Source organism: Bactrocera dorsalis, chromosome 1, assembly GCF_023373825.1.
Source record: "Bactrocera dorsalis isolate Fly_Bdor chromosome 1, ASM2337382v1, whole genome shotgun sequence".
Lineage (NCBI taxonomy): Eukaryota > Metazoa > Arthropoda > Insecta > Diptera > Tephritidae > Bactrocera > Bactrocera dorsalis.
The window spans coordinates 72,465,497-72,484,095 of NC_064303.1; the positions used below are offsets into that span (position 1 = coordinate 72,465,497).

General features: G+C 35.0%; 1 protein-coding gene across 1 annotated transcript in view; it reads left to right on the plus strand.

The window, feature by feature from the left end:
• LOC105224958 (protein Wnt-4) overlaps nucleotides 1-17,212 on the plus strand; it is a 214,670-nt gene extending 197,458 nt beyond the window's left edge. Inside the window, exons 4-5 of the mRNA XM_049462597.1 lie at nucleotides 16,146-16,376; nucleotides 16,437-17,212. Coding sequence (XP_049318554.1) covers nucleotides 16,146-16,376; nucleotides 16,437-16,673 — 468 coding nt within the window. The 3' untranslated portion in view covers nucleotides 16,674-17,212. The remainder of the gene's footprint in view (nucleotides 1-16,145; nucleotides 16,377-16,436) is intronic.
• Nucleotides 17,213-18,599: the final 1,387 nt, after the last annotated feature.

Sequence of the window (18,599 nt, forward strand, 5' to 3'; positions counted from 1 at the left end):
GTCAAGGAATGTAAAAAATATTTTGTAATTCTGAAATATTTTTACTCAGCTGCGTCGATATGTATGCAAGCTCACGCATAAACATATGTACATACATATTTACGCTGTTTTGTAGGCAAAGGGAAGCGGTGACAATCGGCAGCCATTCGTTGGTTGTCCGTGACAACGGAGATTTTGTATGAAACAATGGATGTATATTAGTCCGGGTCGATTTGTGGGGAGGCAAAAAAATCGCCCATTGCTCTATTAAAATCATATTATAGGGATCAAAATAAGAAACTTTGCCGAAGGAACCATACCTCTGAAACGAATTCTGATGTCCCCCAATTTGGGTCGAACTTTTGGGTAGTGGCAAATTTTGAAATAGAATTGAAATTACCATTCCATTCTTATTACCTCTGAAAGTGAGGAGAACTAAAGCAATAACCACTATGGTATTTCAAAAAAAATAATAAGTGAAGTGACCATTCCAAATCAAAAAGTTTACAATGAATCCACCATCCTCTACACCGCAAGATGAAGCAACTACATCAACAACTATCGAAAACCCAATGAGTCATATACCCAAGCATGATGTTACTGTTTTTGGTGTGTCTACTGATTTCACTGATCTTAATTTACCAACCCATCTGGATATCTTGAGATATTATTTTTACATAAGCGAACGTGCTAAAACAGAACAAAAAAAGTTTTCCCATAAATCATTCACTATTCAAGTACAAGATAAGTTGATTGGAATTTGGGAAAAACTTGGTATGGAAATAATGCTGAAAAAAAAGTGTATGTAATAAATTGAATAAATTTCTTGACAAGTATCAAGAGCAAATCAAGAGAAGAAACAACACCCAACAATTTACAGAGTATGTAAAATCTCTGGAAACAATTTTTTACATTGGAACATGTAAATGCCGAAAACTGAGCCGTCAAATCGAAACTTGTAAAACTCTTCCGGTAAGTTATTGCTATCACTCATTTATTATAATTGTCAACCATGTTTAATTATTTTATTATTATATATTTTTAGGTGGTGGACGGCTTCCAGAAAATTGAGTTGCAAAATAAGCCCCCTGCTCCAGAAAAAAAAGAATTTTTCACCGATTCGATACGACATGGCCCATGCAATTTCTAGCGGCGTAGTTCCGGTGGATCTGGCTAACATCAAACCAGGGAAAATTGTACATTCTCGGTGGCTCACCAAGGCCGCTAAATTATTGCGATTACATGTGACAACGGAAAATCCAGATGTAAATTTAAGAATTCCGGTTGAATTTATAATTAAATGTTATGTGCCAATGTACTTCAATATCAAGTATTACAGCTCTGTCGTGTACGGCAGTGCATCATTTTTCAAGTTCATTGGTTGGTCACGATTTCTAGAACCTCGTTAATGCAAAATTGTCAATCAAGTAATTAAAGATAATTTATATTACGCGCATTCGGAAAATATCTTGTTATCAATATTGTTTGATGATAGGAAAGAAAAGCGCGACTGTGCCATCAAGAAAATTCTACGCTATCGAACCGATGTTGACGAGCGAATGGAACTTAGAGTTTATAAAAAAACAGATATAAACTTTAATTGCACAAGTTATACGGAAATGATCAATTTGAATGCTATAAATATCGTATTTGAACCACCATTCACGCGAAGCATTCCTTACGATACATTGAAAGAATATTTAAATCAAGATGATCCACCGTTTAATGATCCAAAAATTCCATCACACATACAAGGAACGGAGCGACATGTTCAATTGCTAGCTAGCGTTTCCAAACGGGTTATACCGGAAAATGTAGAGGCTGTTATGGCGACGACATTAGAGAGCCTGCGAAATTGCCCAGACTTGAAAGTAAAAAAGACTTCAAACAATAATTTTTTTTAGTTTCTTTTCTATAACTCACTTAATTTAATTTTTTCATTTAAATATTTTCTGACTAAATAAATTTCTTAAGAGAAAAAATAGATAATATTATAAATAAATAAAGAAAAAACATAGCCATTTAGCTGATTTTTTCATGTAAAGGCCAAAAAAGGTGATTTTTTGAAATGATTGTATGGGGAACCCCCCAGGGGAGTTCCAGGGGGTGTGCCACTGGCAAGGGTGGATCGGCCGATTGGGGGACATCAAAATTCGTTTTAGAGGTATGGTTCCTTCTGCAAAGTTTCTTATTTTGATCCCTAGAATACGATTTTCACAGAGTAATGAGCGATTTTTAAATCGACCCGCCCTAGTGTATATATTTATATAACGGGTGATTTTTTTGAGGTTAGGATTTTCATGCATTAGTATTTGACAGATCACGTGGGATTTCAGACATGGTGTCAAAGAGAAAGATGCTCAGTATGCTTTGACATTTCATCATGAATAGACTTACTAACGAGCAACGCTTGCAAATCATTGAATTTTATTACCAAAATCAGTGTTCGGTTCGAAATGTGTTTCGCGCTTTACGTCCGATTTATGGTCTACATAATCGACCAAGTGAGCAAACAATTAATGCGATTGTGACCAAGTTTCGCACTCAGTTTACTTTATTGGACATTAAACCAACCACACGAATGCGTACAGTGCGTACAGAAGAGAATATTGCGTCTGTTTCTGAAAGTGTGGCTGAAGACCGTGAAATGTCGATTCGTCGCCGTTCGCAGCAATTGGGTTTGTGTTATTCGACCACATGGAAGATTTTACGCAAAGATCTTGGTGTAAAACCGTATAAAATACAGCTCGTGCAAGAACTGAAGCCGAACGATCTGCCACAACGTCGAATTTTCAGTGAATGGGCCCTAGAAAAGTTGGCAGAAAATCCGCTTTTTTATCGACAAATTTTGTTCAGCGATGAGGCTCATTTCTGGTTGAATGGCTACGTAAATAAGCAAAATTGCCGCATTTGGGGTGAAGAGCAACCAGAAGCCGTTCTGAACTTGGTTGACATGTGGTTTCGCGCTACATGCCACATTCATCTCAAGAAAAATGGACAACAATTTAGAAATGGACCCGTAAGTTGGCCACCAAGATCATGCGATTTAACGCCTTTAGACTATTTTTTGTGGGGCTACGTCAAGTCTAAAGTCTACAGAAATAAGCCAGCAACTATTCCAGCTTTGGAAGACAACATTTCCGAAGAAATTCGGGCTATTCCGGCCGAAATTGGACTTTCCGAATGGACCACCTAAGACGCAGCCGCGGTCAACATTTAAATGAAATTATCTTCAAAAAGTAAATGTCATGAACCAATCTAACGTTTCAAATAAAGAACCGATGAGATTTTGCAAATTTTATGCGTTTTTTTTTAAAAAAAGTTATCAAGCTCTTAAAAAATCGCCCTTTACATACATACATATATACACATGAGCTTTGCTATCAAATATATGGAGAATATCTAAAAATTATATACAGTCGCTTGCGCATTGTACATATGCGAATCTGTAAGCGTACATTTCTAAACATTAAAATTAGCATTATTTTTCTCATTCAACACTGAAAATGCTCAATTCTGCTATTTTCGACCCTCTCATGTTAAATATTGGTCAAATCCGCTAATAATATTTTTGTGGTGAAATCCACTAATAGAAAACTCAACCCCTCCAAAAAAAGGAACATTTTGACAATCGACACACCATGAACCTTCTCTATAAATGTACGTTCTCTGGTCTAAACACAGAAACTTCAAACTTAATGGCGGATGTTTATTAAAAGGATTTTTATGATGAAATTCCAAATAATACTAAACAAAAATATCATGACAACTCAACACGACTCACGCGTGATCTGTCACAAAAAGCTTTTGAAAAAAGTATATCTATATATATAAAAGAAAGTTGTTGTTAGTTACACTATTTATAACTCAAGAAAGGCTGAATCGATTTGGCTGAAAATTGGTGGGGAGGTAGCTTAGAACCAGGGTAAGGACATAGGATACTTTTTATCTCTTTATGTCAAAATTTAATACAACTCATAAATACAAAAATTATATTTCAAATCATAAGCATTTGTTCAAAATTCATGTTTGTAGGAATCATTTCAATATTTCATTTCTTCAAAAAAAAAAAAAAAACAATAAAAACAACCTTACATCTTCGTCTATATAAATATGTATGTATGTAAAAATGAATCGCCAAAATGTATGTACGCTCATAACTTTAATACGACTGAACGAAATTTGATAATTCTTTTTTTAAAATATTCGTTTAGGTTCAGGGATTATTCGAATAATTGCCGGAAAACCCCTAAAAACAGTCCTTTTCTTTTTCTCATACAAACGAATGAATGTTTGTTCGTTAGTAACGCTAAGAGAACGGCTGAACCAATATTGATGAAATTTTAAGAGGTTGTTCGTTGTGGATTAAGGAAGGTTTAGAAATAAAAACATCTTATACTTTTCATGAAAAGTCGGCAAATTGGATAATTCCAAAAAGTAACTTTTTTCCAAAAACATTTTTTTTCAATTTCTGTTTTGTTTTTCAATATTTTGATTTGGAAATTATTTGAATAGTTCAGTCTCGATCGCTTGCTTTTTTATTCCGGCTATTCAAGAAAAAAATTATTACCATTACGATTTACGATGCTTTACGACAGGTTGTGAATTGAACAATTGAAAATTATTCAGTGAAAACTTTACGTGTGAAAGATCCAGTATTATATGAAGTGGTGGAAAGCAATATGGTTCATGGACCTTGCGGACACTACAATCCCTTTTCGGTTTATATGTCTAACAATAAATGCACGAAACACTATCCGCTTGCTTTTCTTTCGGAATCGCAAACTGGAAATGATGGATATCCACTCCATCGTCGTAGCTCATCAGACGACCATACAACTTAGAGTAGTGAATATCGAAGTTGACAACATATGGATCGTACTATATTCTCCACTGTTGTCTAATTCACATTCTAAACTCATATCAATGTTTAGTATTGCAGTTTGGTGTAATCTATAAAATACGTTTGTAAGTACGTCACCAAGGGAAGCAACATGGCGCTTAATGGTCTTAAACGATACGGTCCATACGTGAACTGCAATAAAGCGCTTTGTAGGATATTTACTTTTGCAATTCATGAACGGTTTCCGATTGTTGTGTGTCTCGCAGTTAATATGGAGATTGGCCAAAGAGTTTATTTCAGCCCAGAGAATACATTACAGCCGGTGGTAACACCACCAACAACAAAACTAACATTGACGAGTTTTTTTCTCAACTTTCGTCAGTGATCCGCTTACGAGAACATTGCTCTATTTGAAAATACCTTGCATTCATGGAATGCATCGTCGAAGAAATAGTTACGCTGAAAGCAAGACCGAACAGTAGAAGGACATTCAGGTGTGTTCTCAACTAATGCATTAGGATGAATTTACACAACCCACCCAAAAAACGATGATTGCTTCTACCTTCGGTTGCTACTGATTAATGTACGCGGCGTATTGCGTACTGTGAATGGTATGGTGTGTGCAATTACAATTGCTGGAACACGATAATCAGTGAAAACAAATGTTGGACGATGCGATAGCTACTTCGAATGCCACTGAAGTTCCCACACTTTTCGCGATAATCATTTCACCATATCAGCCTTTAAATCCGCGTCAATTATGAGATACGAACAAAAATGACATTGTCGAAGACATTTTACATCGTATTCGCTAAAAATTGGAAATGGGTCAATTCCGGTTGATGCTTCCGGTGGTTTGATATTAATTCCATCTGCGGTTTATCAATTCACGAAAGATGAACTCATCACCAATCTTCGGACATTGGCCAAATTATCTTAACTATGATTCCTTAAATGCACGCGCAATATTAACTGCCAAAAAACACAGATGTTCTTGACTTAAAGTGGAAGATTCAAAGTCAAATTCCGGAAGACTTGCGCTCATACAAATCGACCGATCGTTTTCCATTGAAGACGTCGCCGTGAATTATCCAGTGGAGTTTCTAAATTCTTTGGAGAGGCTTGGTATGCCACCGCATCATTTGCGTCTCAAAGTTTGATTTGTCGTTATTATGTTTTGCAATCTGCAAGCGCCGAAACTATGTAATGGAACCCAACTGATTGTGACGCAGCTATCGAATACAAAGGGCTGAATGCTTGATTCAACGAATTTCTTTGAGTTCCAACGATTTGCCATTTCAGTTTCCAGCGAAAATTGCATTTGAGATGACACTCAACAGGACACAAGGATAGTCGCATAGTGTGTGCAATAAGTTTGGAAATTCTATGTTTTTCACACGGCTAGATATACGTGGCGTGCACACGAGTTGGAAAGCCATCTTTTCTGTACACCGGAACAGAAGCCAAAAAATTTTGTTTATCAAGCTGCGTTACATTGAAAAAAAAAAAATTAAATGATAAATTCAACTTTCTTTTCATTTCAAAACACATAATTTCATGCAGGACAACGGCTGCGGGGCCAGCTAGTATACAATAAAAATAACATACACGTAAATTGTACTCGCAACTACTATTATAAGCACGCAAGATGTGTGAAATGTGCAGCAAAGCCTAAGACAATAAAATGCAGAAAAATGAAGTAACCTATGTATTCTTCAACAAATTTTAGAAATAATTACAGCACCAGTTAGTTTACCATTGAACTTAAAATAAAGCTTCATAAGCCCGAAAACAAATTAAAACAAATAATGAAGAGTTAAGTTCGGGTGCAACCGAACAATTTATACTCTTGCAAATTGCAAAAATTTAATGCCGGGAAATTCTTTAAGTTGTAAAACCAATTATACGAGGGCTGCTATATATATTTCTGGCCTAATAATGAAAATAGGAATATTTATCAACGAAAATGGTTTTGGAAGACCCACACGGTCGATTGCTGTTTTGTTTCGGGCTCATACGCATAGATCCATGATTCGTCACCTGTGACGATCTTATAAACGTCTTTCGAAGCGCCGCGGTTGTATTTTTTCAGCATTTCTTTACACCAATCCACACGAGCCTTTTTTTGAGCGATTGTCGAATTGTGCGGTATCCAACGAGAACAAACCTCTTTGACGGCCATGTGTTCATGCAATATCGAATGTATGCTGGTGGGAGAAATGCATAGGTATGCCTCTATCTGAAGGTATGTTACATGACGGTCTTGCATTATCAGTTCACGTACGGCATCGATGTTTTCTGGCACAACGGCTGTTTTTGGACGACCTTCACGGAATTCGTCTTTGAGCGAGCGTCGGCCACGACTGAATTCGTTGTACCAGTTTTTCACAGTGCTATAGGATGGTGCTTTATAGCCATACAAAGATTTTAGTTCATCGATGCACTCTTGTCGTGATAATCCACGTCGAAAGTTGTGAAAAATTATCGCACGAAAATGTTCACGAGTTAATTCCATTTTTTGGCCGAGATGAATTTTTTAATTCCCTGTAAATAAAACAAATCACGATTAAATGACAAAAAGTTCTGAGTGATGTTATGCTAAAAAATGTCAAACTTTCCAATGGAAATGTCAGATTGCACCTGGCAACACTTAGTGTTGCCTAGTCCAGAAATATACATAGCAGCCTACGTATACTTGTAGAATAAAGTCAGCCGGACGTGTGAAAATCGTGATATTAGTCATATAGGGTCCGGGCCAAGTTTTCGCTCAAATAAATATTTTTTAGGTACAAAGATACATTGTTATGAATAAAACACACTCATATTTCATTGGGATAACTTACAAACATATTGGCCAATATATGTGGTACAAAGTCATCCGGAAGCTAGAAAATCTTTTGTATTAAGTATAAGGGGGCTATTGGTCCAATTCAACTCATTTTTGACATACAGACATACCGTTATAAGAGAATGATTATCTCTTAATTTGACCAAAATTTTCCTCAAAAGTCAACTATAGGTACCGAGGTCTAAATGTTCGGTACTTAAGGGCTGAAACAATTTTTATTGGATTTAAACTATTTTTGGTCGTAAGATGGCCCACACTGAAGACATTATTTGTACAAAGTTGTATGTATATCATTATATTAATTGCTTCTTGATTTGTGTACTGGAAACTGAACGAATAAAGTGGAATTTAAAATTGTGCTATATGGGAAGTAGGCGTGGTCGCTGTTGGATTTCGTCAATTTTCACAACGTGACATAAGAATGTAAAAAGAATGCCACGTACTAAATTTTGTAAAAATTGGTTTGGTCGCGTCCCGAGATATGGGATTTCACCAAAAAGTGGACGGTGCCACGCCCATCACAAGGCTTTCTAATACCATCTCGCTGTTAAAGTTTAATGGCTCTGGCGTCTTAGTTAAATATTGATTGAGCTCTTAGTAGTTTTAAACAGTGCCGTTATATAGGCAGTGAATGGGGTTATACTTCAATTTCATCCATTTTCACACTGTCGGTAGAAGCTCTTATAAAATTTGTACCTATAATTTGATTGTTGTAGCTTAAGCGGTTCAGGAGATATGTACATTTAACTTGTTAGAGGGCAAGCCCACGGCCATTTTTTCAAAAAGTTTTCCCATAGGTGTCCTTTGGTGCTGCCATCCTCTGTACCAAATTACAGCTTTATACAATATCTTAATTTAGTGCTTAGTTATGGCACTTTATTTGTTTTAGGTTAATAGCAATTTGTGAGCGTGGCAGTGGTCCGATTACGCTCATCTACGATTTTTTTTTTGTACTAAGGAGTCCAAGTTTCAGGAGATATCTCAATTGTTACTCAAGTTAAAGCTGAATACGTTTGAACTGAAAAGCGAATCGTTGGAACTCAAAGGAATTCGTAGAATCAAGGATTCTGCACCCTTGTATTCTATAGCTGCATCCCACAATTGTAATTGCTGGCATGCTTCTTAAAAATTCGCACACACCGTACCATTCACAGTATGGAATTACTCAAATGAAGTTGACCTTCGCACATTAATCAAAAGTAACCGAAGGCAGAAGCAACGTTTGTTTTTCGGGTGGATTGCATAAATTAGTCCTAATTAGTTGAGAACACACCTGGATCTGCGTAACCATTTCTTCGACGATGCATTCCATGTATAATGTCAAGGCATTTGGGAATAGAGCAATGTTCTTGCAAACAGACCACTGACACTGTTGAGAAAAAACTCGTCAATGTCCATTTTTTTGTTGGCTGTACTGTATTTTCTGGCTTGAAATACATCCTTTGCCCTTCTCCAAATGATCTGTAAGATACACAACTGTCAGAAAACGTTCATGAATAGAAAAAGCAAATATCTTGCAATACGCTTCATTGCAGTTCACATTCGATACCTGCTGATCTCATCTCGTTCAAGGCCAATAAACGCCATGTCGCTTCCTTTTTTGACGTACTTGCAAACGTTTTTGAAAAATTTATATGAGTTTTGAATGTGAATTAGACAATAATGGCGAATATGGTACAATCCATGTGTTGTCAACTTCGTTATTCACTTCTATAAATTCAATGCTGAATTTTCTGCCATTGCGACGCCGATAGAGTGGATATCCATCATTTCCAGTTTGCGTTTCCGAAAGAAGAGCACGTGAATAGTGCTTCGCGCATCTGTTGTCAGACATACACATCGAAGTGCGATTGTGGTGTCTGCCAGGTCCATGAACCATATTGGTTTTCACCACTTCGTATAATTCTGGATCTATCTCTGGTAAGGAATTTCCGCTGAAATGATTTCATCAATTTAATCTGGTGTAACCATCATCCGCCATCCTAAGAAGAATGTGTGCGTGCAGAAAATTTCTTTTTTTTTTCTCTCAACAGTATACATCGCACCATATATACATACGTTGCTTCAAGATAAAGTCCATCAAACATCGCAGTTGATAATGTAGAAGAGGAAAAATAACATTTAGTAAGTAAAGGTATTGTTTTCAAGGAATTGCGTTGTCGGCTGCAAATTGTGTTTATACAGTTTCGATGGAATTTTCGGTGATCACGGATTTTGATTGGCCCACATGTTGATCGTCATTTATGTCCTCACGACCACTTTGAAAACGTTGAAGCCTACACGAGTGGCTACGGGAGAGCCAATCATCGCCATAAACTAGATTCATCAATTAAAACGTTTCGGTAAAAGTTTTACCAACTTTAACACAAAATTTAATGTTGGCTCTTTATTTGAAGCTCATTTTCCACCTATAACACAAACATTCTGACACTAAAACGCAATAACATCACTTCCAATCTATGAAACTGGACAATCGATAAAAATAGCAGATTCTAACGCACTATTCGACATATAAATGGCGCCACCAGGGGGCGCTGGATTGCGTTTACTTTGGAACGCACCTTGTATATGGAGGCTAAAGTATTAATACTATTCAACTCAGTTTTGATTACGAGCTACTATTATCCGGAAATAATTTCTGCCGAATTCCAATATTATTCTCACATATTCACGACATGTTCGCTATAGGAGCGGGGGTTCACATCCGCATGAGACATTTTTTGGTCTCTGACGTATTTACTTAGTTTGTTAGTTCAGCATAACCGTTATGTGAAGAGCCGACAGGGTTGCTATCGGATTTCACTTAGAAATATGTGTGGGACTGACAGACGGACGTAAGAAAACCAGAAGTGGACGTAACTTTTAAACCCCTACTACTAACATATGCAACACTGCAAACCTGACGAACATAACATATAAAATGAATATAATAACGAAGGGACGCCAGCGCGTGACTCGACGAGAACGACGAGTCTTTTGATGATCGTCAAACCGATAAGACGCACTCGCATTCAATGTAAGCTAAAATTCACTATAATAACTATATTTAAAATAAACTTTCGCAACCTTAAATATAAACAGTTACTTTGAAATAAACTCAATTATATTTAAATTAACGTTGGTGATTGTGTATATAAACCTACATTTGGGGGCTCACCCAGAATTGAATTTAAGCCAACCGGAAAATTTTTCTGTAATTTTAAAATATCAGCCAGTGTGCGTGCAGTGAAAACGTTTGCGTTGCAACAACAACGCGTTTTCTTAAAAGTAAAAAGTGTTCAGTGGCATCAACCAACAGCTCACAGTACAAAAACAACAAGTGTTCAGTGGCATCAACCAACAGCTCACAGTACAAAAACAACAAGTGATCAGTGGCATCAACCAACAGCTCACAGTACAAAAACAACAAGAGTTCAGTGGCACAACTGTACAAGAACAATTTTTTGTCTTCGCGAATCTTCTATGAGCAGCAGCATCAAGCATCATAAGTGCGAATGTGAACGCAGCAGTTGTGGCAAGGTTCCGCAGCGTTTGTTAGTCAAAGCACCAGCAGAGCAGTTTACGTCAGCCGCAACAGCAGCAACAGATAGCCGTTGTACAATATTTTGAAATTTCGCTGAAAGAAGAGGAAAAGAAGCTGAAGACAGAAAACTACTCAAAGACGAAAATAAGCCGAAGACAGAAAACTACTCAAAGACGAAAAGAAGCTGAAGAAAGAAAACTATTCGAAGACGAGAAGAAGTTGAGGTAAAGTAACCCAAAGCCAAACGAAGAAGAAGAAGATAAGTTAAAGACGAAGAAGACGGAAAATCTAATGAGAAGCAGTTGAGGTAAAGTAACACAACGCAAACGAAGAAGAAGAAGATAAGTTAAAGACGAAAGAGGCGGAAAATCTAATAAGGAAAAGTTGAGGTAAAGTAATTGAACAAAGGCATAGGTAAATTTGTAAGAACCCGAAATACGATATAAGCAAAGAGTGTAACACGTTAATGTAAAAATTTCATTGTAGAAATTAAGCTAGACAAAGAAAGTGAGACAAAGTGAATGTTAAAGTACATCAAAATCTAATCGGAAAATCTTTTGTATAATTAATGCATGTACATAACTGAATGAAACGAAATGAAATTTTGTAAACTGCTACATTTGTAATATCCGATTGATGTAAATATTTGTATTTTAAATTGAAAATTGAAAACTTGTGAATTAATTCATTCTCAAATAATCTTTGAATTTGTGTGTAATTTCTGAAAACTAAACTTTACTGTATTCATACGAGTACATTCTGTTCGAATTGTCAGTTGACCTACTAAACAATTTTGATGTAATTCTAGAGAAAATACTTACGCTGTCTTAAACTAAGATATATTCTTAAATTACTTTATACGTATTTTATATAATTGATTAACATATACTTTAATATTGTAAACATGGATGCAGACGCTATTTTAAAAATGACAGTGACGACTTTAAAAGACAAACTAAGGGAATTGGGACTAGGAGTAAGTGGACGGAAACATGAACTGAGGGAAAGACTTCTCCAACATTTAGGCCTGATTGACGACGGTGACGATGACGAAAATGAAGAGAGCGATTTTCAGTCCAATCAGTCTGAATGTGATTTTATCCAAAAACGGACTGAACCATCTGCACCTAAAGGTTATGCACATTTCACGCTTAAAGATATCGAGGAAAGCCTTTCTACTTTTGATGGAACAAATACGTCCGATATACAGAAATGGATCGAACAAATAGAAGAAAACGCAGAAATAGTAAATTGGAATGATGTACAAAAATTCGTTTATACGAAACAGTTATTGAGGGGTGCTGCAAAAATTTATGTGGGTAGTCAAACCGGGTTGCGCGATTGGAATTCTTTAAAATTAGCACTAACTAATGAATTCGGAAATAAGTTATCAGCAGCCGATGTGCATAAGATGTTAGGGAAAAGACAGAAGAAGCCGTGTGAATCGTATCGCGAATACCTATATGCTTTGATGGAGATAGGCAAGTCAATTCACTTAGATGAAGAAAGTTTGTTGGAATATTTTATAGATGGCATTCCGGGCTCTAAGTATAGCAAAGCTATTCTCTACCAAGCCAAAACTGTGACAGAACTAAAAGAACAGTTAGTAGTTTACGAAAAAATCAAGCAGGAACCAAAAGTTGAAAATCTGAAGAAAGCGGATATAAACGATAAAACAAAACAGGAGAATTCGTTACCATTAAGAATCGATAAAAGATGTTATAAATGTGGTGAACCTTCGCACATAGCTAGAGATTGTCCGTCGAAGCAATTCAAATGCTTTAAGTGCCAGAAGATGGGACACAGATCTTTTGAGTGTAAAGTAATAAAAGGTGGGAACACTGAGCGGGAACACAGTCGTGTAAATTCAATTGACGAACTTGCAAAATTTAATTTAAAATTTAAAAATATACGGATTTGTAATGTAGAAGTGAGCGCGCTTATCGATACTGGTTGTAACTTGTGTTTAATGAGGTGCGACACCTTTAATAAGTTGGACAGATATATAAAGCTAACAACGGAACAAAAACAGTTATTTGGTATTGGTGCAGCGAAAATATCAACGATAGGAAGCTTTGATATAGAAATAGAAATTGATCAGAGTGTCGTTGACCTGACGTTTCATGTAGTAGCAACAACCGACATTAGTTACGAAGTGATTTTGGGTAATTTAATATTGAAATATTTCGATATGTTGGTTCGTGAAAATGGGGTTGAATTTAAAGAAAAGTTGTCTGCGCCGATTAATAATACAATGAGAGTCAAAGATAATTTAACAAACGATGATGACTTGATGACTAATATATTTTCAAATTTATGTTTTAACGTTGATATAAATGAACAAGACTACGATTTAACTCATTAAAATAAAAAATCAGCAGAGACAGTGAAGCAAATGATAAAACAATATATACCAAAGAAAGACGATAGTTCTCCGGTGAGTATGAAAATTATTCTTATCGACGAGGTTCCAGTTTACCAACCACCACGAAGGGTATGTTATGAGGAGCAACAAATCATAGATAAGCAAGTCGCACAGTGGTTAGAAGAAGGTATAATACGTCCTAGTTGCTCAAACTACGCTTCGCCTGTTGTACTAGTATCAAAGAAAAATGGCACAAAACGACTTTGTTGCGATTATCGCAAACTAAATTTGAAAATCGTACGGGATAATTTCCCGATGACCTTAATTGACGACGCACTCGAAAGACTTAGAGAAGCAAACATATTCACTATGTTAGAGATAGATCGAAACGAAGCACGACAAATAGCCAAACAAAACATTTCGGCTATTCAAGAAGAAAATCGTAGAAATTATAACCGAAAACGCAAAGAAAATCGAAATTATGAAGTGAATGATCTAGCAGCTATAAAGCGTACTCAATTTGGACCAAATCTAAAATTGAAAAGAAAATACTTTGGACCGTACAAAATCATCGAAAAGTTATCACATGGACGTTATAAAGTACAAAAGCTTGATGAAGTTGAAGGACCTAATTTGACCTCGACCGTATCCGAGGACATTAAACCATGGAGTTCAGAATTCGGGTCGAATCCTGAGTCAGGAGGGCCGAATGTGGGACTGACAGACGGACGTAAGAAAACCAGAAGTGGACGTAACTTTTAAACCCCTACTACTAACATATGCAACACTGCAAACCTGACGAACATAACATATAAAATGAATATAATAACGAAGGGACGCCAGCGCGTGACTCGACGAGAACGACGAGTCTTTTAATGATCGTCAAACCGATAAGACGCACTCGCATTCAATGTAAGCTAAAATTCACTATAATAACTATATTTAAAATAAACTTTCGCAACCTTAAATATAAACAGTTACTTTGAAATAAACTCAATTATATTTAAATTAACTTTGGTGATTGTGTATATAAACCTACATATGTATGCATTAAACCTGTATTTAGTAACAGGACCAAGGCTATTTCTTTTTGATTACAGGTGCCCCTATTTAAAAAAATTCGTTGTACTAAAGTGCAGTTTTGCATGTTAATTAAATGCATACTTTTGGCACTTTGCTCTTTTTCGATTAATAGAATTTTGTGAGCTTGGCAGTGGTCCGCTTACGCCCATCTGCAATACAAAAGAAGAACGTTATATAAGCAAAAGTAAGAGTTTGACAAAGGTGAAATCTTATATCTAACGAACTACTTGACCAATTTCAACCATTATATCGGACAATATTTAAGGTAGTAGTCTGGTAACTTGGGTTCAAAAAATCGAAAATTATTTTTTGGTTAATTTGAAAGAAAGAAAGTCTTGAGAATATACTGTGAAAATTTCAGACAGATTCGAAATATTTCGGGAGTTATAACGAGTTTTCTGGAGAGTCCTCTCTCTCGGAGTTGTTGAACTCTAAACACGTGTTTTTCAAAACATTATTTTTCTGGTCAGTCCGGGTTCTAACTTTTTTTCTACTCAACTAACGAGAATGTTTTTCACTTCTAACTTTTTATTTTACAACCCTTTCTTTGCTAAAATAAAAGAACTTTTTTCAAAGTCCGCCATTTTGTTATTTACCGTTGAAATTTAACAGTAGTTCCGACCAGAATGACTTGTCTGTGATTAAGAATAATCAAGAATATTTAACTTCAGATATGTAACATCAAGAGTCAAAATCAACCGGTCCAACCACGTGTATTTCTTTTGAGGTTCCAACTTCGACTGACAATAATAATACCTAGTAATAAAGTATTAAATTTTTTCAAATAATTTTTTTTTGTATTTTCAATATGTATATAAAAACACTCTAAATATTCAAGATAATTCCTTTTTCCACCAAAGAAGTCATAAAAATAGGCATAAGTTACCAGAGTACTTAAAAAAACGTTAGGAAATTGGGAGAATCTCTTGCTGTTAACGGTGATTCTTTTGCCTTAATTGGATACGGACTTATATATTGGATCATTTGTGAGCTTTTTTATTGAGATAAATAGAGAATTCAGAGAGTCTCTATTTCTGGTGAGGATATGTTGTTATTCTAAAACTTAAAACAAGTATAATCGGGATAAATATTATCTAAAATGAAGTGAATATATGTATAGAGTTTGAGTTACTTTAGTGTAATTCCAAAAAATTTGCGGTATCGATCCAGGAATTACCCCAGCATGCTTCCAATTATCCACATATTACGTATAATGACTTCATTAGTCCAGAATGAAAATTGGATCTACCAGTCTTTGATTGGTATTTTCTTCATATACGTCACATATTAAATTTAGCTTTGATTGAGTTTATGATACATATGGCATACGATATATCATACGAGTTTATTATGTTGAGTTTAATATTAAAGCTTTAGATATACAAAGGTAGAAATGAAAGGATAATTTCCTCTATGACCTTATTTACTATATCTTAATGCCAAACTTTTCCCATGTTTAAGATCGCCAATTCATAAAAAAATTTAAGTATTGATTTAATTGTAGGTTGGAATTGAAGCAGTATCCACCCTGATGATGGACAAATGCAAATGTCATGGAGTTTCTGGTTCTTGTTCAATGAAAACTTGTTGGAAGAAATTATCTGAGTTTAATGCAACGGCAACATTATTGCGACAAAAATATAATGAAGCTATACGAAAGGCACCTAACTTGCGTACAATACGACGTAACGCTCCCATGCACCGATTAAAAAGATTGAAACAGAAAAGAAGAAAAGTAAATATTTTATTTAAATTGTCGGAATGGACTATTTTTTAACAAAATTTCCTTTGTTAGCAATCACAATACACGACGCTGTACTATCTTGAAACGTCCCCTACATATTGCTCAGTCACAAAAGATCGACAATGTTTGCATCCAGATAACTGCGCAAATCTGTGCTGCGGACGTGGATACACAACTCATGTTTTCAAGCAAGTAGAAAAATGTCGCTGTCGATTTAATAACGGACGATGTTGTCAACTCATTTGCGATTATTGTCAACGATTTGAAGATAAATATTTTTGTAAATAGAATTTCTTTAAGTACTTATTATAATTATGTATATGAATCTCAACCACATAATTATAGGTCTGTTTTTTGTTGAGATTTCATAGGAACTTTAGTGCTTTAAGTTATTATTTTGGAATTTCGGTATATGTACGTATGTATGTAGACAAGAGATACCTATTGCTGGCATTATCTTTAAAAAGAATGAAAAATTGTGTTTAATTGAAACATAAAACGAAATAATATACCAACATACATATGAATATGTATATGTATGTAGATATGTATTAAAAATTGCAGACTAATATGTTTTTAAGTGAATACATAAATAAACAGGCCTATAAATATGTAGTTAGTATTTATAATGAACCAGAAATGGATGCATATTGACTTTCTAAGTAGAGTTTAATTCCATGTGTATTATATTGGTAATAGGGAAGATATTCACATAACAAACAAACAAATTGTAATTAATAAAATATATCAATCATAACCTTAACCTTAACCGTATGGAGGCAGATGAACAGTTTGAAAGTCAATAACTACTCTTTATTTCAATTGGGTATTAATACACTATTTCGATTAAAAATTAGTATAAAAATATTGATAGTAATAGTATTTATCATAAAAAAGCTTTTTAAAGATTTTATATTTATTTCATATAAAAAATAAAATTACTGCTTTAAATTTCCTTTTTTTTTTAGGATGTAACACATTTTTTCCAGAAAATACGTTCATATAAAATCTGTAACTCCTAATGCTATTGAGTATATTGTTTGCGCCTTGATATCCTGATATGGCCAGCATAAATTCTTTAGAACTGAAATTTTTTATTATACCATTGCAGTATTTTGTACTAATGTAATAGTTTGGTTCACTTGACGAATTGATTTCTGAATGACAGTCCGCCTATTTATCCATCCTTGCAAATGAGAAATTGAGAAAAATTACGATATATTGAAAAAACTTGGCCAAAGTAATGCTATGTCCTGTTGGTGGGAAAATCTAAAGTACTAATGAACCCTCCATTTAGGCAACAAGTGTGGATCTGGTATTTTTTATTACAACGTGGATAAATTTATGATTGAAACTTTTATCTTAATGAAAATTAATTGAGCATCTCTTCTTAATTATAATATGACTTACTCCTAAAAAAATAAAACGCTTCAGAAATTCACGTTGCTGTAACAGACTTTATACCATAGCTTTTATATGCCGACTGTCTTTATGTCAAATGTATCATTCCATGTGTGGAAGTACATATATGTATGTATATATATAATGTTCAGCTGTTTCGAAACCTGTTTCTCACTTTTATTTTTTATTATATTCTTGAAATACGTGGGCTGTTAAAAAATGGTGTGAATTTTAATTTATGTTAAAAAATATTTATTTATTCATCAATTTCTATTTTACCCCTTTCAAAGTAGTACTTCTCAGATGAAATACAATGTTTCAATTTTTTGTTGGTACATATTCACATAAGTTGTTACCATATTTGTTGCAATTGGCATCTCTACAATTATATTAATTCTCATTTGTTCTACATACTTTACATGTTCATTTTGCATTGAATTAATTTTTGTCATATTCATTCATTTTGATTACTTTGAAAAATTCTCGTTTTAAATGTAAGCAGTCAGTCGCATTTGGAGTTTAATAAAGTACGGTCATCCGACACTGTCGTGAAGGACATACATATGTACTTCAGAAGTGGGATGGGTCTAAGTAATTCAACAGTGCAATTGTAAGAAGCGTTGCAAAAGCTGAAATTAAGGCCTAGTTGTACCAAAGCTGAATTAATAAGCCATCGTTGTACAACGATCGGATAAGGCCGCAGTTAGAGGTGCAGGTTAGCGCGTTATGTGGCGCAGTAGAAGTGCTAACTGCACAACTCCATACTCTTCGTTCAACAGTTCCGGACATTCGAAAAACAGTGCACCCAGTTAC